Genomic DNA, 21,039 nt, shown 5'->3' with positions numbered 1-21,039 from the left:
ACATTTTTCTTAATGACATGGATGGAGGGACTAATTATAAATTTTACAGATAACATAAAATTACAAAGAACAGCTCATATCCCCAACCACAGAAATAAAATTCAAGGTAATTACTTCAGAAAAATGAACTGAAAATAACAGCATGAAATTTAACAGACACAAATGCAAAATTATTAACTTGAGAAATAGCATGGAATGAGAAATGGTCATAATGCTGATAAGGTCAGACAAGAGCAATAATATGGGAATTGGTTCTGTGAGGACAGTTTGAAATATTTGGGAATGCTTAACATTGGGAAGGAAAGGTTAAGGACCTTAGTGTTCTTCAAATAATAAAAAGCCAAAAACTTTCTTGTCACCTTTGATGAGAGACACAGCACAATAGCTTTAAATTATTGGAAGGCAAATTCTGGGTGTTTTTTATTTTATTTTAAATGTTTGTAACAGTAAGAGACATATGACAGCAGAAACAATTTCCAAGGGAGATAGTAGATATCCCTTCAGGATGTGTTCAAGCGGAGACCAGATTACTATCTGTCATAGATGGTTAAATTTTGATCCCTGCAAAACAGCGGCCTTCTGAATCTTTCTGATTCTGTCATTCTGTTATCACAGTGACTGAGCCCACTTGAAATATAAAATAACACCACCTTTGCTACCCGCTTCTGTTCCTGGAGACAGCAGCTGTCTTGAAACTAGTTTCACAGGATCAATTAGCTTTGCTGGAGACCCAAGGGATGTCTTCCTATGGAATCACTACTTTATTTATAAATGTATATATGCTAGGGAAGAACTGTATGGGGAATACAAACAAATGCAGGTTCAATGGTACCACTGCTCCATTGACTTGCTCTAGTGATGAAGTTCCTAGTCAATCATTAATTTTTTAATTATTATTTTTTGGGGTAATGAGTCTATGGCTGCATTCCAGATCACGGGCAATCAAAACTGATTGAAGGAATTCTGTGCGAATAGAATTCTCAAGTTAATCAAACAAGGCTGTTACCCGTTCCTTAGAAAAAGATTGCACAGCTCCACCTTTAAGGGGACAAGACTGGCTGCCTACCTGAGTGCACTATATTTTGAATTAGGAGGGATATTGTAGCTGTCATGCAAATCATTACAGCTGCTATAAATGAACTTCTAACAAGGCTTCTGCTTCTTAAGAAAACTGTCAGAGTATGTTCCGCTATTGGAGAGATAAATGTTTCATATTTCAATTGTTCAAATCAAAACTCTTCTTTAATTGTCTCAAAATCAAAATGCCAATAATGTATAGACAAGTACTGATAGTCTTTCACTTAAGAATCACAACTGAGGCCAAATTTTCCATTGCTAAGCAAGGAGGGGTGGGATTCAACCAGTGTTATTACTGGTTGAGTGACTACGTTTTGCTGTGCGCGCGTATAAAAAAATCTTAAGCTATGCCGCCCAGACAGCTGAAAAGTGCTGCGCGCAGGTGCATAGTGTTTGAAAAGCCTCTTTTTTCCTGCTTTTTCAACCTCAGCTGTGCTGCGCAAAGCAGCTGAGGTTGAAAAAGCAGAAAATAAAGGACAGTAAGAGCCCGGGCTGGCAGGTGGGCCAAACAGCAGCAAACACAGAACTGATCCGGTGTCTGCTGCTCTTCAGTGCTACCGGTTCTTTATAACAGGGCAGAACCGGTAGCATCCCACCCCTGTAAGCAAGGTAGTTTTTATCCAGTTTATGACCTTTTTGCCACAGTTCTTAGGTGGATCACACAGTCGTTCAGTGAATCCAGTTCCCCCATTTATTTTGCTTGTCGAACGGTGGCTGGACAAGTTAACAAATGGTGATCATGTGATGATGGGACAGCACAACTGCCATAAATACATGCCAGTTGCCAAGCAACAGGATTTGATCATGTGACCATGGGGGTGCTGCAACAGTCGTAAGTGTGAAAACTAGTTGCAAGTCACTTTCTTCAATGCTGTTGTAAACTTCAAATGATCACTGAATAAATGGGTGTCAGCTGAGGACTACCTGCAAACTACAAGTATAACTCCAGTGACTAACATGCAACTGAATGAGGATATTTGGCCTTTTGAAGACATGGAAATGGGTAAATTCAAAGTAGTGGATGGAGCCAGAAAAGACATTCACACTGGTTTCATTTAAATTTAAATATAGGTGCCCCTTGTATTTTAGCCCATTAAACATTTTAGTACGACAGCACCCGGGGTGGGATTCAAATGTTTAAACAACCTGTTCTGTGGGTGTGGCTAAGTTGGTGGGCGTGGCTTGGTGGTCATGTTATTGGCTGGGCGTGGCCAACTCACTATCACTCACATCAAGGCACTCATCTCCTCGCCTGGCCTCTCATGACTGTCGTAAGTGTGAAAAAGGGTCATAAGTCACTTTTTTCAGTGCCATTGTAACTTTGAATGGCCACTCCACACAAGCAAAGTACCAGCAAAGGAAGGGAAAAAAACTCCAGAGAAGTTCCAGAGACAGGAGGTCTAGTCCTGCCAAGAATGTAATAAGGGTTAACGGAGAGGCAGTTTCTGTAAGCAACACCAGAATGTTTCCTTCCTGCCTTCCTTACAGGATTAGGCCAGTAATTTCTTCTAACAACCGGTTCTAGGGAATAGGTGCAAACTGGTAGAATCCCACCCCTCGATAGCACCTTTTGGAGCATCTATGAAGATAGATATTGTTTTAAAAAATGTACTTTGACTATATTTATGGATATACATTGTAGTAACAGAATGGCCTGGTGCAATGATCTAGAGGTGGAATTCTCACCTCACAATCAGGAGGCTGTGAGTTCGATCTTAGGTAGAGGCAGATATTTCTTTCTCTGGGCACACTGAGAATATATCTGAACAAAATTCCGCATTGGCAATAGGAAGAGCATCCGACCAGTAAATACTCAGCTCCATTCAGTTGCCCAGAGTCCACCCCACATGGGTCGTTAAAAGAAGATGATAACGACTATGGTAACAGAATGTAACTGCATTTTTCTTTCCCTCCCTCTTAGATTCCATGGATTTTGAGCTACTTTGAGCTTCTTCCTTATATTTCCTTTGTTTTCCAGGGTTCAGCTTCACATAGTTTCTCCAAGGTCATTTCTGAAATCCTCTAACAACCTGCAGTCCCTGTTCAAAACATGGAAGTGTTTAATCAAGTGCTTCCCCTACCTCTCACCTTTTTTCACTTCCCCTAATAATTCATTGTCAAAGCATTTCACATCGATTCAACATGAATACAGAAAAAAACAATGAACACTGGCCTTATTACAATGCCAAGGATAAGTGAAGCCAAGTTTCAGCTACAGCACTGATTTATAAACTGCATTATAAATGGACCGAAGTCATGAGGATTGTGCTGAGAAGGTTCCCCACTCATGTTGAATACATTTAAAGAATACCTTTAAAAGATAATAGTTGCCATCGGATAAAAAAGTGGGTTATAAGGAAAATGGATTCCTTTCTTTTCTTTCCAGCCCTATATGAATAAATGACTCTCTCCTTTCCTAATGGGTTAGAGTTTTGATCCATGCATGTGCAACTTGTTCTTCGTGTACATGGTATGTAGTATTTAGCTTCCCTCAAAAGATGTTTCTGATTGCCCTTCAAAAAGAAATCACAAATAGAATCACAAACGGAACCACAGAGTTGGAAGAGACCTTGGAGGTCTTCAAGTCCAACCCCCTGCTTAGGCAGGAAACCCTATACCATTTCAGACAAATGATTGAACAATCTCTTCTTTAAAACTTCCAGTGTTGGAGCATTTGCAACTTCTAGAGGCTAGTTGTTCCACTGGTTAATTGTTCTAACTGTCAAGAAATTTCTCCTTAGTTCTGCCCTCAGGTGCTTTGAAGAATAGCTTGACTCCCTCTTCTTTGTGGCAACCCCTGAAATATTGGAACACTGCTATCATGTCACCCCTAGTCCTTCATTTCATTAAATTAGACATACCCAAGTCCAGCAACTATTCTTTACATGTTTTAGCCTCCAGTCCCCTAATCATCTTTGTTGCTCTTCTCTGAACTCAATATCTTTTTTTACATCATGGCAACCAAAACTGTGTTTTGGTAAGTGTGGCCTTACCAAGGCATTATAAAGTGGTGTTAACACTTCACGTGATCTTGATTCTATCCCTCTGTTAATGCAGCCTAGAACTGTGTTGGCTTTTTTGGCAGCTGCTCTCACACTTCTGGCTCATATTTAAATAGTTGTCCACTAGGATTCTGAGATCCCTCTCACAGTTACTACTATTGAGATAGGTACTACATATATTGTACCTGTGCATTTGATTTTTCTTGTCTAAATGTAAGAACCTTACTTTTTTCACCATTGAATTTCATTTTGTTAGATAGCGCCAATGTTCAAGTTTGTCAAGATCCTTCTGCATCTTAAGCCTAGCTTCTGGAGTGTTGGCTATTCCTGCTAGGAAATAAGGTAAGAACTTCCTTGACTCGAACTCAACTCCTGGTCATCACACGAGCATGTCTGTGTAGATTGCTTGACAACAATAAAAATGTGGTTTGCCATTCTTTAAGGGTGAATGCTGATTTCCCAACCTAACCAAGAGCTTTTTTAAATGAAGTAACCTCCCAACTAAGCCCTAATCTTGGCTTTTTTCTAGTATCAACCAAAGACTGCTATGTGCTGTCACCTGCTGTGACTCTTGCATATTGCATTTAATAACTGGGGGGAAAAAAGGTTCAGCAATGAATCCAATAAGAGCAGCGCTTGAGATGTGGTATGGAAATCCAGCACGCAGAGCAAAAAGGATTGTTTTTGCCTTTTAAAAATCTAAACATTTCAAATCCAATAGTCTGAACACTGTAGGTATTTTAATTTGGATGCCCAGGCTGAGCAGATTTGGATGAAGGCCTAAATGTTCCTTTCCAACTCCATAAATACGTGATCTAAGATATAAATTCAGCCTGTGATAAAGTTGCTAACTGTCAGAAGATCCAGAATCAACTCCTTATGATTTTTTTTTTTTTTTTGATGGCCCATCCATTCAGAGATATTCTGAGCATGGAGAGGATAACTCTCCTCTAAGCTCCTCAATAAATATCTGCATTTCCTGAAATGAAAGAGTAACTACTAATTTTACAATTTTTATATTGCCTGGTGCACTTTTGTCTACTGGGGTGTATATAAAATATAAACGCAGGCAAAGAGTAGAATACTAGTGATCAAATACAGAAACCAAAGTTTTCAGCAACTTGCAGAAGACTACACACTGCCAGGCAAATCCTGGGAGCTTGAATCACAACGCATAGGGACCACCACAAGAATGACTGCCTCCAAGCAAAGTTCCCTGAATGGGATGGTTATAAGGATGGAGTTCCCTGGACAACATGCATAAACTGGGAAGATTCTATCTAGAAGCGACCAATCTCTTAAGTACACTTGAAGCCTTTAAGTGTAAGGCTTTAAAGGTCAAAACAAGACTACTGAATACTGAAAAGATGCCATGAGGTCTTTTATTTCACAAGAAGAGTTCTCCGCTCCTCTACTCATTGCAGAATACCTTATGCCACCAGACTTGAAACTCTAGACCTAGAAAACCTAGAACTTCGTTGCCTCCGGTCCGATCTAAATATAGTATATAAAATCATACATTGCAATGTCCTACCTGCAATACTTCAGCTTCAATCATAACAATACAAGAGCATACAATAGATACAAACTCAAGGTTAACCGAACCAAACTTGACTGCAGAAAATACGACTTCAGCAAAAGAGTGGTCAATGTTTGGAATACTCTACCTGACTCTGTAGTTTCTTCCCCAAACCCCAAAAACTTTAACCGTAGACTGTCTACTATTGGCCTCACCTCCTTCCTAAGAGGCCTGTAGGGGTCGTGCATAAGCGCACCAATCGTGCCTACTGTCCCTGTCCTATTGTTTCTTTTTATTTTTCTTATAAGCATCTATCTCATGTATTCAAAAGTATATTTATTCTTATACCTGTATCTTGTAAGCGATTGACAAATCAAATAAAAACTAAAAATACTAAAAAAATACTAACCAGTACAGTGCATTAAACATAGGTGCAATACTCACATAGCAGCAATTTGCAGCCTAATCATTGCATTTTGCACCAATCAAAGGATCCAAATTATTTTCAAAGGCAACAAGAGTTGAAAAATCCAGAAGGACCCCAGTTTATGAATCAGTTCTTTAGGGGGAAGATGAGCCTGTCCCTAGTTACAGTTCAAACCAATAGAATGGTTCTATGTTTTGGACAAATGGCATTCAATTAAGTCTGAGGTTCTTTCTCCCCATCCAGACACTGCCCCTCCATGTCACTAAGACAGTAAGTTACATTCTTGTTCAGCTGCTTTTTTTTTAAAAAAAAAAAGTTATAAATGTGACGGTGATGGTTTTTCTCCATTTCAGCCTAGCATCGATATATTATAGCATATATGTACTGTAGATTATTTTCTGACTTCAGATATAAATGTACTTTCAAAAAAAATCAAAACTAAATTAAGCACAGTGACTAAACACACAATTTATGTTTTGCAGAAAGATGGACAGTGACATTTTCTGTGACGTGTGACAAAGATCTGCATGCTGTGAGAATCTTTGCATGCGTCACCTCTCCCAACACATCTGTGATAATCAGCATATCCCCTTTTAATTGTATGCTCTCTTGACTTCCTTGGAGGAACGATCTAATTTTATATGTGCAGTGCATTCCCTTCTTCAAAATGAGATACTACTTTCTATTCACTCATTAGTTGTATGCAAAAAAATTTCTTGCATTAATCTAGGATGTTTCTTCGGCATTTTGCTAATTCTACTCACTGGCTGGAGTGATCATGTATGTAAATTCGCGAAGTCAAACTTGTTGGATGTATATTTTCATAGTTAAACTTCTTTGTCTGTGACTTGGTTTTAGGAATTCTCAAGTAGGTTAGATACATTTAATATTGTGTGCTGACGCTTTCTTTTTCTCCCACACCATCAAGAAGGGGTATTGATCTTAACAAAAAGAGGACGTGGCACTCTGTCTTGGCCACAGCTATAAAAATTCCTATTTATCAGATCAATTCAACAATAGGAATCAAAACCAGTCCTGTGGACAGGCATGGAGAAATGGGTCATTCCCACTGGTTTCACCAGCTACCCAGCACCTGCCCAATCATATGCTTTTCACAGGCTATGTGATATTAGGCTAACTTAGCAGTACAGATGAATGTATATGGCACTTCTCCCTATGATGGATAATCTTGGTCCTTATTCTCTCTCTCTCTCTCTCTCTCTCTCTCTCTCTCTCTCTCTCTCTCCTCCCTCCCCCCCTCCCCCTCCCTCCCTCCCTCCCTCTCTCTCTCTCTCTCTCTCTGCAATGTTCCTCTTATCTATAGCAATCCCAGCCACATTGTTATCATATAGATACTACTCTGTCACTCCCAAGAAGCAGATTATGTGCCAATCTGACGTGATGATTTAAGAATCATGGATATAACTAACTTAATTTTGATAGGGAAGAGCATTTAAGCATTCTGAATGGCACAGTTCTAAAAAAAAATGGAGCACATGGCTTTCAAAACTACTGAATGTGTTTGTTCCAAATGAGACAAATATACTGTACTTTTAAGAACTGCTGAATTATTAAACTTGGTGCTCCTAAACTTTGGCTGTATTAGCCAAGGACATTTGGAATTAAGAATTCAATAAAATTTGGGGATCACATGCTTTTATTTTATACTATACAATCAAGCATTGGTGCAGAGGGAAGGCAAAGAAATAGTTTCCCTCAATTTATTCTTATAGTTTGTTCTTGGAATTAACTAGAGAACTGTGGCATAAACAAGGGTGTTTTGTTTTGATTTCTTTAAAACCCTGCATCTTTTGCTTCTTTTTACTGCCCCTCTTGTCGTAATTACTGTTTAAGACCGCTGTTATATTAGCCTACGGTATTTTAAAGATGCCTTTTATTAGAGACAAGCTGTCTTAATTTACTCCATGATTAAGAGTCAAACGTTTTTTATCACATGCAACCAGAAACCTAGCTGTTGAAACACCGTGCCTCAGCCATCATAAGGAACAAGAATGTGATGACCCAGGGCATGGCACAAAGGCAACACAGTCAAATAAGCAATGAGAGTCCCTTTATTATCTCCAACTTTGCCCCCAATGTCCAGGTTACCTTCAGCTGGAGAAAAAATCTCCCAGGAATAGCCTTTAATTGTAGAAAATTCAGTCCAAAACAAGGTACACACAAACTGTAACTTAAAATCCAAACAAGCCAAACTGAAGTAATTAGCTTGACAGGGCAGGAGAAGGAATTTCAGACTTGAAAGCACGGCAAAACTCACACAGTTGGGAAGATGCCAGGAACATAGATAAGCCACAACGATACACGATAAATTCATGTTTCCTCCCAACAGCTTGCTGCGCACAGCTTCCCTTTTTTATACACTGTGTTCCCAGCTGCAGCTAATGAAGGGAATCAGGGCCCTTTCCTCCCCGTAAGCCACGCAACCCACATTGTTCTCTTCTCCGTTCCTCCCTGCGTGCCCTAGGATGAAGAGGGGGTGGGCCAGGGTCTTCCTCTGAATTCCCTCTCCTCCCTTGCTCTATGTCTCCCCTGCTCTGGCCAGCTGGACTTTGCCCTTCCCCAATTTCTTCCACAACCAGCAGAGCCATACTCGCACTCCCTATCACCTGCTCAGCTTCCTCCTCCGAGTCAGATTCCAACAGACGCATGACAAAGAAGTAGGCGTCCATGCTTACCTGACGGTGTCAGCAGCAGTAATAGCAATTAGAGGGAGAGCTCTCAGTGGAAGGTTGGTGGGCCTCTGCGGCATCTCTGGATCAGTCTTTTTCTCCCAGTCTACCTGCTCCAGTTGTCTAAATGCCAAAGGAGGAAGCTGGAGGGTACGACAGGACAACCTCCTAACACGATACTGGTCTGTTCCTTGGAGAATCATTTCTTCTTCATTTTGATGGTACAGTGTTTCTTCTGATGCCTAAAATAACAAAGATTATTTGAATAAATCTCTGCCGTGAAATTGTTCAAAAATTCCATCATTACATGTAAATCCTTATATTTTTAGTTTTTTAAAACAAAATATATATGAAAAAGAAAAAAAGAGGAACCTGATTCTTTTCATACTGAGAGGTCCTTGCTTGGTTGTTTTCTTGCAGAGGTTTCATTACCCAAACTAGCAACATCGTCAGAGCACCTCAGAGAGCACTAAGCACCCCTCATTTCAACCCGAACTACAAATATTCTCCGTTTATCTTTTCATACATTTTGGCAGTGCTGGAGAATTTACTGTAGAATACATTTGCTTACATTAAGCAGATATACTTTATTAAGCTCAGTACAGAGTCTGAGAGTTGTTCTCCGGAGCCTCCTTCAACCAAGCTCTGAAATTCAGCAACAGAGTACTAAGAATCAACCGCATGCTTTCCAGTTTTAAGGGTAATGTCAATGTTTTAGGCTTTAGACTTGGAATTTAAAACATTAAAATAACCTTGAATAACGCTAAAGGCTTGTGAAAACAAGGAAGGGGGGAAAAATCTAATTTCCACACCACTCAACTTGTAAGATGCAATTTCATTGATTGTGCCTCTAGTCTAGGGCATCAAAACAAGGAAGGCAGAATGTGGGTCCCAACTATAGAAAAGTAGCCTGGGTTTGGCTTGCAGAAATGGTCATAAAAGCTTAAGGAAACTTTCATGATAATATTTGGGTATTTCCCAACATTTTGGCAAAACAAACAAACCTGTTTTGCTACAACTGGGGTTGCAGGCACAAACAACTTTTCAAGCATTACTAGTGGCAATAACTGTTAATGGATTTAACTTTTTTTTTCATTTTAACCCAAGTCCTCCTTCCAGATCAAATTATGGCTACAACCCATATTTTGGAAGAAATTTAATTTAAAACACTCAAGCCCTTTTAATCTTGCAGGCTTTAATTTTTAAAACACATGAATAACAGGTTTTGTCAGAATCCTGCAAAACAAAAACAAAAAGCAGAGGGAAACTCATAGCACCTTTGTTGGTTAACAAATCTTATTAAAAAGCAAAGATTTTCTGTTGTGGTACGTGGCCCAGCAGCCTGCGGAGATGGCAGCAGAATAGGACAGTGGGGAAATACATGGGCCAGTCTAGGAGTCTGGGGAGGACTCAGATAAAGGTCCTGCTTCCGATAAAGAGATGGGACCAGGGCCATCTGGGAGTTATGTGCTGACTTTGGAGCCTCCAGAATCTGGCAGCAGTAAGGCAGAGGAACAAAGGAAGCCTGTTCCCAATACGTGTGTGCGCAGAACTGCCAGAAGGCAAGATCAGTTAAGACAAAAGGGGCAACTCGGGAGTAAGGCTTGGAGGTGATTGTCCCTCCCATAAGATATAAAGTGCAAAGGGACAGGAACCTTTGCAGGAAGCAACATCGTTCACTCTGTTCGAATTAAACCTTGAAGCTCTATGTGGACTTTGTACTTCATTTGGCTTTTTACAGTTTATTTGGCACTTTAGTTGTTGGCAGCAACTCAAAGGAGATAAAGGTGGGTGTTTATCTTGAGAGACTGTTTGGGACTCATTACGGGCTGGGAATGAACATAATTCCCAGCATTGAAATAAAAAGAGAATTGTTTGGACTAAGCGTGTGCTTAATTACAGCCTCAGGAAGCCTTGATCAGAACACCTTCCTGACAACAGCAGCATGATTCTTCTGATATATAGAATGTGACTTTCCTCTATGCTTTGAGATGGAAGGACTCATATATACTAACATTGGAAGAATGGGTAGTAAAATTAACAGAGTTGGAGGAGATGGTGAAACTAACTGCTTTGATTAAAGAAAAGACTTTATCTAACTTCGTTTCTACTTGGAAACCACTCTTGGAATTATTATTTTTTGCTTGAAACTTAAAGAAATGAAATTTTAATCTTGTATTTTGATGACTAGACTGCTTATGGTAGAAGTACTGTTTGTTATAGCTTATTCTAGTTCAAAGGGGAATTGACTCAGGTTTTTTATCTGTACTGAAGAAAATTGGAAGTTACTTTCTCTATAGCTTTTTGTCTGCATTTCCCATTTTTGCTTTTTCTTTACCTATTCTTTCCCCCTTTTCTTTTAAAATTTTTTCTTTGCTCTTTGTATTTTATCCTTTTCTGAAATGTAATGAACTTTTATTTTTATTTTAAAGAGAAAAACACCTTCCTCAGATGGCTCAATTAATGTACAATTTGAAAAAAAGGGAGTAAGATGAGGAGACAGGGCAGAAAGGGAGGTTATGCAAACTTTTGGTCAGTTTTTTTAAGGTCAAGGCAGTGAACATACCTAAAACTCTTCTGGTTTTCCGCATCACAGCAACCTTGTGAAGTAAGTTGGGCTGAAACTGAATGACTGGTCCTAAGTCACCCAGCTGTTTTGTTTTGTTTTCAATATTACATATTGCAAGATTATAACATAACAAATATAATATAATAATTCAATAAATGATATGATAATATATTATATTACATTACATTATTGGGTTGTGTTATATCATTACATTATTGTATTATTAATGCAATAATATAGCTTGCCTTGCCAGTGTTGATGTCAGTCCAACCAGGTAGACCAATTAGGAAAACTAATTCTACTTTATTGTAAAGCTACATTAACAGAACCTTGCAAGCGTATAATTCTCTCGCTATCACCTTTACTGCCAGAGAACTTAGGGAGGGCCCCTTCTGAGCCGTTTGCTCAGCCCACAATGCAGCTGCGGGTATGCGATCTATTACCTGACTACTTCCTAAGCACCATCTGTTCACTCCATCTCCCAAGGTCTTTCCTATATATCATTACAGCTACTTTGGTATTTTCTGTATTCTAAGTGATTATTTGCTGACTACAAATAATTTGAAATCAATTTTATCTTTCTGGAAAAAAAATTAAATTAAATAATTGGAAATTATTTGTAAAGTTGGTTGACACTGGAGTTGTTTGGTTTAGTCAAAGCTAATTTATGAGGATGAAAACATTTACTGTGAAATTATTATTTTTTTACTAAATAAATCTGTCCTTCACAAAATTCTGACAAACTTGTTATTTTTAAATTAAATGGGTGACTTGGTCCCTTTGTTTTCTTCAGCATAAAAAGAGTCTAAAGAGTTTTTGAAGAAGTTTAATTATAATGTAAGTTGACATCTCAATAAATGGAGTAGATCAGGATATTATAAAAATTAAGTATGTTTTTAGGGACAGATTGTCACAGAAAAAAAATGTATTGGTATTAAGAGTCAGCAATGACTTGATGGTACATAATCAATACATATCTTATACATATTAGTTGTTTAAATGTACCTAGCAAATATTAATTAACATACAAATACCACAAAACCCTCCAAAATGATGTTACTTAAAGATTAATTATCTCCAGTTATGTTTTTAGCACAAATGAAAACAAATAAAATGATGCTTTAAAGGTATTACATCTGATCCCTTGGAGGTTAGTCATAGAGGTTGCAAATGACAGTATGTGCTAGAAACCACTCTTCTTTTTTACAACTACTAATTAAAACATCTTTCTAAAATCATCAAAATGAGCTAATATACCAAAGAATTCACAGTAATAGATGGACATCCTTGGAAATTACTTTGACATAATTATTGTTCATCTAGACGAGGTTTATTTTACCAGCAATCTGATGAATAAATGAGTCACAATCACAATCACAAGCCTATACCAAGGTCCATGATGGCTAACTTAGATGACTCATTCTCCAGAAATAAAGCTGAAATAACAGACTTTCCTCCTGCATAAGGAACTTCAGCTACAGCACTGGGGAATAAGGTAAACAAATTAGCATTTGAACTGAAAGGATCTCCATACAGAAACACACTAGAAGTAGACAGTGTAAGAGGAGGAAGCTGTGGTGAGAAAAAAAAAAGACAACAATCAGAAATCTGCTTGCACTTTTTCCAATCAATACATTTCCTCAAAAGGCATAAATGCTGGTGGCAGAAAAATTACTCAAAATGGCAAATTTCCTTTCACACTACAACTCTGTTGTATGAAAGCAACCATTCTCTCTTATGCCTTCTCCGGATTTATGATATCGATATTGATAAAGTGGGAAAAATGCTGATATACATAATGTACTTCTCCCCCAATAAATACAAGTACTAAGAATATCTTCCTTTTACTGAATTTACTTTAACTTTCAATGCAACTTTGCATGGAATTCTCACAGGAGGGAACACATCTACTTGCATATCTAACACATTCTCCATATATTATCATTCTACATAGAGTATAGGCTAGCCTAGCATTACAGAGTATATTTTTCCTCTGAATTAATGTTAGGCAAGGGACAAGATGGAAATCACAATAGTTTGATAGATGAAATATCACGTTTCATCAGTTTAAATGACCTTACGTTCTATGAATTGATTTGTTGACAAGAGGCAATAAGTGGTTTTTGCTTACATAACTTCCCACTGAGACTTACTTTCTTCGTTTCACACTGTTCTTATATCCCATGACAGCTGGAAAGTTGATCTTACTCAAACATTAAAAAAAAAGTAAATCACAGCCATTCATTAATAACAAAGAGAATTGTTTCCTATTCCTAATCGAAAACATTCCTTCAAGATAAAATACCTGTTTCTTTTCAATCTTTTGTGAAAATAGAAAATATGAGATTTCTGATTTACAGCATGCAGGCTGTACTCATAGCTGGCATTGTTCATGATTCTATTCATATGTCCAGGTGATTATCTGCCTTTTCAAGAAATTTAGCTAGACAGGCAATTCAATTTAATAGGTGATGTTTGGGTTGTGTGTCTCTATCTTTGTGTTTGTACTGTATGAGACAGTGTGTTTGTAGTACAGAGGGATCAATCAGAGAAATTTATATAAAAACCTCTTCACATGACCTTCGTTCTACATGGTTAAAGAAGGCAACTACTCCCCCTATGTTGAATGCACTTTTTCTAATTAACCAGACAGTTCATTTCTGTTTTCCTTGTTTTTTTAAAATTAGGCAGATAGTGTTTGCTTTTCAGCTGTTCAATCATTTCCAACTTTCATGCCTCAATAGTGATAATAGCTAACCTTCTTATCTCATATTGGCATTTTTTTAATTGCTTTGATTTTTAGACAAATCAAGGTCTGCTCTAATGCCTCTTGGTATATACATAGGTATATGTCGACTTATGACCATAACTGAGCCCAGAATTTATGTTGCTAAGTGAGAAGGTTGTTAAATGAACTTTGTCCCATTTTACAACTATTCTTGTCACATTTGTTAAGTAAAACACTGCAGGTGTCAAATTAGTAACACGGTTGTTAAGTGAATCTGGCTTCCCCATTGACTTTGCTTGTCAGAAGGTCACAAAAGACGTTCACATGACCCTGCAATGTAAATCACATGACCATTGGGATAATGCAATGGTTGTAAGTATGAAAAATGGTCATAAGTCACTTTTTTTCAGTGCCGTTGTAACTTCAAATGGCGACTAAATGAACCGTTACAAGTTGAGGATTTACCTGTATTTTATTTAGTTTTATTATTGGTGTGTCTAATGAGAAGTTTTGTTTTACTTCATCTTCTATTGAATTTTTTGTTCTTCTTGCAGCTCAAAGTCATTGCAGTTCATTTGTTCTTCTTGCAGCTCAGCAACTTACTCAAACACCATAGTTCAAAATCATCATTTCTGTTTGTTAACCCTTTCTAATTGTCCAGCTCTCACAGACATGTTACAACTACAATAATGGTCCTGACAATATGTATTTTTGTGCATAATTATGTCTCTGCACTTTAATATTTTGCCTAGGTGTGCCGTAATTTCTTCTTTCAAGTAACAAATGTCTCTATTTCCTGACTAAAACTGTGAATTTCTGAGACAAGGAAGATTATGTCTGTCAACATTTTCCCTGTCTATTTGCATAGCATTTGCTCCATTTGTAGATGGAATCTTGGGGTGGGGGTTGTTTTGTTATCAAGGTTTCTATATATAATCTCTTTTTCACCTCCAGTGAGAGATCAGCAACATCTTTCTTGTTTCCAGACATCAAAGTTGTATCCTCAGCATCTTTATGAGGGACAATTTGGGATGAGTGGATAGATATAATTTTAAAAGAAATGCAGGGCTGTAACCTTATACCCTTGTTGTATTCTAAACTTGCTTAAGAAGACATTTTCAAAGTATTCTTAATTGCCAGAAAGGTATAGTAACTATTCACAGCAGTTCCAACACATTCCTGAATTGTTTTGAAAGATATTTGCCACCTAGAGTTGCCTTTGGCAACATGGATAGCATACAAGTTTGAATGAAAGAATGAATAAATGAATGAATGAATGAATGATAATTTCAAATACGAACATTATTGTACTACTAGCCTAATAAGAGAGAGAAAAGGGGAAAGAAGGGTGCATTATCAACTGCCAGTGATCTCTAATCTCTCTGGCTTCAGTGGTTTTAAAAAAATAACTACCAGTAATGTGGGCATGGCTTGGTGGGCGTGGAAGGGGAAGAATACTGCAAAATCTCCATTCCCACCCCAATACTGAGGGAAGGTTACTGCAAAATCCCATTCTCTCCCACCCCAACCTGCTTTCCAGCTTCGTTCTCCTGTGCAGGGCAACAAAAGAAGACCCAGCTGATCAGCTGGGACTTGGCAGGCAGAGAATAGATGGGGGCGGGGCCAGTCAGAGGTGGTGTTTGCTGGTTCTCCGAACTACTTAAAATTTCTGCTACTCCAGAACTGGTCAGAACCTGCTGAATACCACCTCTGCCTGGCTTCCTACATTACATTACATTTCAAGGGAGGACAATATAAACTTGGCAATTTTAAGACTGGCTGGGGAATTCTGGGAGTAAAAGTCCACAAGTCTCAAAGTTGCCAAGTTTGGAGATCCCTGATATAAGAAGATTTCTTTTTCCATGGTTCTTTTCTTCAGGAGTGTTCTATCACCATTGCTAAGAATAAACGCCATCCATGACAAGTTGTAGGAGAAAAAGACCCAGAAAAAAAAATGCTTCCCTCAAATTCTACTTTATTTTAATTACAGCTCCCTTAATATTTAAGTTCTTTGTTTAGGTCTGGTACATGTTCCTATATTCTTTAGCTCTTCCCTGCCATACATCTCCTAACATTCCTTTCTGTTTTTCAATTTTGTAATGTTTCTAGAGATTTTTATGATTCTGTAAAGTGTTTCTAATAAAAAGTATTGTCTCTAGTTAAAAATGAACCATATAATAGAATTGTGTGTTACGTTTTTTTTTGGGGGGGGGGCTCAATATGTATTTACTTAGTGAAATACAAGTGGGTCTTTCTGAATTAATACAGAATGACTTCACAAGTCTAAACCATCTATAGTACAGTTTTATTTTTTTATTTACTAAATTTATATGCCACTCATCCCACTATCCAAAGAGGCCATATTTGTTGATTGGACATCAAAGTTACATATAGTTAGCACTCCATTTGTGTGATGCAGTGTTACAAACAATGATAGATGTACTAATTTTACATAAGAGATTAAAATATAAAATTGCTGTAATTATGTTGATTCAGAAAAACAACCTAGCATCACTCATACAGTCATATAAGTATAACCCAGAAAGTGAACTGTCAGTTCTCACATCACAGTTACACATCACATGCCCTAGTGGTTAATAGCTTCTTAAAAGCACCTGGAATACTACATTATCTTCAGGGCCACTTGCTTATATCATACAGTACATTGGCTGGCTTAAGCACTCATGCACTCCCAACTGCAGTGAAAAACAATCTCTTTAACAATTCCTGCATGCTCAGTTACGTTTCTTAAAATAGGAAAATAAACAGAAATAGTCCCAGGTTAAAAAAAGAAAAGCTAGCACATATATTGCATTTCTGAAAGCACTGACAATGGCATATGTATGTACCCATTTTCATGAATATAAAAATGTAACAGAGAAAGAACATACAGTTTCTTTTAAATTATCTTACTCTATTAACATGCCTCCTCTAAGAACTGTACTCTCCAGAAAAAAATAAGTAGAAAATTATCTCACCAAACTGACATACTTTCTTTCCAGCTTTCTTCTGTTCCGGAGCTGTCCCAGCTTCAGCAGCTTTAATGGCTGCCTCTCCGCTGCGGGAAAAAAGGGCTTCTCCTGGATCTACCAGTGACTTTGCAATGTCTCTGGGATCAACAGGATGTGCCCTACTCAGTCACCGTCTCTACGGGACGGTTTAGGTCTGTTGGGACCGTCCTGCAACGGAGATATCAGCAGCGATCTTATAGCTTAAAGATCGCATGCTGTACCGCTGTGACGCCAGCTCCACCCTCCCTCAAAATTAGCATGTAATTTTGTGGGCCTCACAAGAGTGCTACACAAACAGTATTTCCCATGGTGGTCCTATTTACTCTCTTGAAATCCTTTCTCTCCGATCTTTCTGCTCTGAGTGTGGGGAGAACCAAGCAATTTCTGTACGCAATTTCTCCTGTGCTTCCCACCCTTCACATAATTGCTTTTTTTTTTTTAAACAAGTTTTATTTTCAAGACAAACAATATATAGATACACATAAAACAAAACATAAAAGCATAAAAAATCTCTTATCTGAAAGTTGCTTAGTCCCGGGTTAAAACTCTTGGTACAGACACAAATTCAAATTCATATTCATTTTACATACCATTTCATATCTTATTAACATTTTCAGTTTTCTATATGTCTTCTCCTCTCCTTTAAATTTTCTCAATTTTATTTTATTTTATTTATCTCCTCTCAATTCATATCATAATATTTATTATTCTTTGTCTGTTCTATTCCAGCCAGCCCTTTATTTTCCTTCTTTAAAAAAAAGAAAAAACTTCTCCTGTACACTATATGGAGTATGATGCCTTTATCTCTTTCCTCTACATTTATAATACTTAATATAAAACACATGACATATATTGGGATTCTGTCTGGTACATTCTAAAATTATACTATATTATCAAAAATAATACAAATCTATTCATTAGTATTAATATTCATTCATATCTTAAACATTTAACTCATTACTTTTCAATTAAATCACATACTTTTATGGGAGCCCTATTTTCCATAGTTATATATTATATCCCTCATCATATATTATAGCTCATTATTTCATTAAAAAGTACCTCCTTCTTCTACTTCAATTCTCATTTCACAAGAAATTTCGGTAGTATACCATATTCTAATCATTAATATTAACAATCATTTATATCTTAAACATTTTATCCATTTCAATTAAATATCATGCCTTTGTGGGAACATTTACGCTTTTCAAAGATTATTACCCCCCCCCCCCATCACAATCTTGAATCATGTTTCGTTACAGTACTCCCTTTTCTTAACCAAAAATTTCACTAATTTATGTTAAATATTTTATCACATTTTAGGTTACATATTGTTTCTAATTTTCTATGTTTACTTCTAAATACAAGTATAAAAATGCAATCTTATGTACCTTTCTAGAATCCCTTTAACCATAAAGCTTATCCATTATCTCTAAAAAAAAATTGCTTCTTAACATCTTGCTCCCCACCATTAGGACTTCTCATCCCTTCCTTTCTTTCTTGTTTCTTCTTCTCCTTGTCCTCTTTAACCCCTTGTCTCTCCACCTCACTTTTATTCTGCTTTCCCCCTTTCTGTTGTTTCTTAACATAATGTCCCCTTTTCACCTTATTCTTCTCTTTTTGGGCTATTTTTCCAGATCTTAAAGACCTTTTTCCCTTTTTCTCTTGCTTTTTCTCTTCTCCAGTCAAAGTCACTTGTTCATCAAAGATGGCTTCTCCTTCTTCTTTGTCCCCATCATCCTCATTCTGCTTCACATACCGTATTTATCGGCGTATAACACGCACAGGCGTATAACACGCATCTTCATTTTAAGAGGGAAATTTCAGGAAAAAAAATTAAATTTCTAAATAAAAACTTTGAAGCAAAATAAGGGTAGCTCAGAACTTTTTTTATTAATATTATTACCACTTATAAGGTAAATCAGTGGTCCCCAACCTTTTTGTACCAGGGACCGGTTTCAAGCAGAAAATTTTTGCAAGGACCGGGGGAAGAGAAGAGAAGGAGGCTTCGCTCTCTCGCTGCTCCACCATCCAAGGAAGAAACTGCTTCAAAGAAGCGGGGGGCTTTTCCTGTCGCCGCAGCTATTCCGAGCGCCCTCGTTTCACCCCCACTCCCACCCCGCGCGCGCGCTTCAATCCACAGTGTCCCATTCTGCCTGCCTGCCTGCCTGCCTTAGTTTCTGGTTGTTTGGGAGCAGCTTCGGCTGAGAATAATAACTATTCGCCTCTTTTACTCAGCCGAAGCTGTTCCGATTCAACCATTAACGAAGGCAGGCAGGCAGGCAGAACGGAGCACTGCGGGCGGGCGGGCGGGCGGACGGGGTGGGGGTGGGGGAGAAACGGGCGCTTCAGGGAAGCTGCGGCGACAGGAAAAGCCCCCCCCCCCGCTTCTTTGAAGCAGTTTCTTCCTGTGCTGGTGGAGGAGCGAGAGAGCGACTGAGAGAGCTGACCCAGAGAGAAGGACAGGCTTCGGTTGCTTCCTCCCTCCCCTTCTTTCATTTGTGTCCTTGATCCCCGATCCCAGCAGCATTCACCGAAGGCTTCTTAACATTATATCGGCGTATAACACGCATACATCATTTGCCCCCTATTTTCAGGGGGGGAAAAGTGCGTGTTATACGCCGATAAATACGGTAAGTATAAACCGCCATTTCTAAGTATTGAAAAATAGTTTCAAGACCATCTTCCCCTCCTTGTTTTTCTCTTTCAAATTTTTGATATATAAGTTCCAATTCATCCATAGATGATGCCATTGTGTAGAGAAAAAGTTTTTCCAAACAACCACCCAGATGATTTAATCAGAAGTAATTTCCAAAGGTTCCAAAGTCACCAAACAATCCAAACAGACTATTTCTTTTAGATACCTTCTTCTTCTTCACTTTCTCTTTCTGGGGTTAAAGTAATCACAAATCCTTTTCAAATATATTTTTTGGAAGTTTTTAAACTCTTTGTAATTCTAGGCAATCTTCTCCTTATTTTCAAATTTTGCTCTGATTCTTTTTTTCACTCTCCCTTCCCACTCACAGCCAAAAAGGTTTTTGTTTTTTTTCCGCTGTCACTTTAGGAAGGAGAGTAGAACAAAGAAAAAACTTTCCCCTTTAGAATATTCGCAGCTTAAAACTCTCACAGGGAACAATATATACTTAGCAGCCTTCAAGATTCCAGGTCATTTTCTCCCGTCTTGTCCCGGTTAGAATCAACTTTCACTTTTCTTTCAGCTTCCTCCCTCCTGCACCTGCTTGTCCGGCTGCAGCTTTCTTCGTGGCGGCCATTGCTGATCGCCGTTCCTCCGCCTCGGGAAAAGGGGGTTTAGCTGGCTGGGGAGGGGGTTTGCGACACCCCCAAACCCCTTGCCGGATCCCCCCTGTCTTCAGCTGCCTCTGCGGGGCAGCTATATCCCCCAGATCCAAATGGATCGGGGGAACCTTGGCGGTGAACGCGGCAGGGATCGCGCGGTCGCGAATCCCTGCCGCCGCCGAAAGGTTGCAAACCGGAAGTCACTTTCACATAATTGCTTTTTGATGTGTAATCCCCACTGTGTGCCTGCTTCATCTCTTGCAATCTGTACAAGAGGTAGGGGGAGAAGACTCAGGTACAGTCTTCTCCATTGTATGATTCCCGAATACAATGGCAGTCATGTAACTGAAGGAATTGTGAAGTCATAAATGAGGGCTGAATAGTTATTTTTTTCAACATCATTGTAAATTGAAATGGTTGCTGAATGAATTAGAACTTGAATTTTTATTGGCCAAGTGTGATTGGACACACAAGGAATTTATCTTGGTGCTAATGCTCTCAGTATAAATAAATTAAAAGATACATTCATCAAGAGTCAAGAATCATAAGGTACAACACTTAATGAGGGTATAGGGTACAATAAGCAATCAAATCATAGTAGGAAACAGTCAATATAAATCGTAAGAATACAAGCAACAAAGTTACAGTCATACAATCACAAGTGGGAGGGGATGGGAGATAAGGAGTGATGAGAAGATTAACAGTAATAGTAGCGCAGA

At 38.3% G+C, this 21,039-nt stretch overlaps 1 protein-coding gene across 3 annotated transcripts in view; it reads right to left on the bottom strand.

The window, feature by feature from the left end:
* Positions 1–21,039, bottom strand: part of PDE4D (phosphodiesterase 4D) — a 700,504-nt gene that overhangs the window by 504,797 nt on the left and 174,668 nt on the right. For all 3 annotated transcript variants that reach the window (XM_087958384.1, XM_087958385.1, XM_087958383.1), the window contains exon 3: positions 8,722–8,957. In XM_087958384.1, the coding sequence (XP_087814510.1) occupies positions 8,722–8,957 (236 nt within the window). The remainder of the gene's footprint in view (positions 1–8,721; positions 8,958–21,039) is intronic.

Source organism: Notechis scutatus, chromosome 2 (assembly GCF_049901735.1).
Source record: "Notechis scutatus isolate UNSWTSFEM ecotype Mainland chromosome 2, rNotScu1.2, whole genome shotgun sequence".
Taxonomy (NCBI): Eukaryota; Metazoa; Chordata; class Lepidosauria; order Squamata; family Elapidae; genus Notechis; species Notechis scutatus.
Note: the sequence above shows the minus strand (reverse complement) of the source record. Positions and strands in the feature narration are given on the sequence as shown.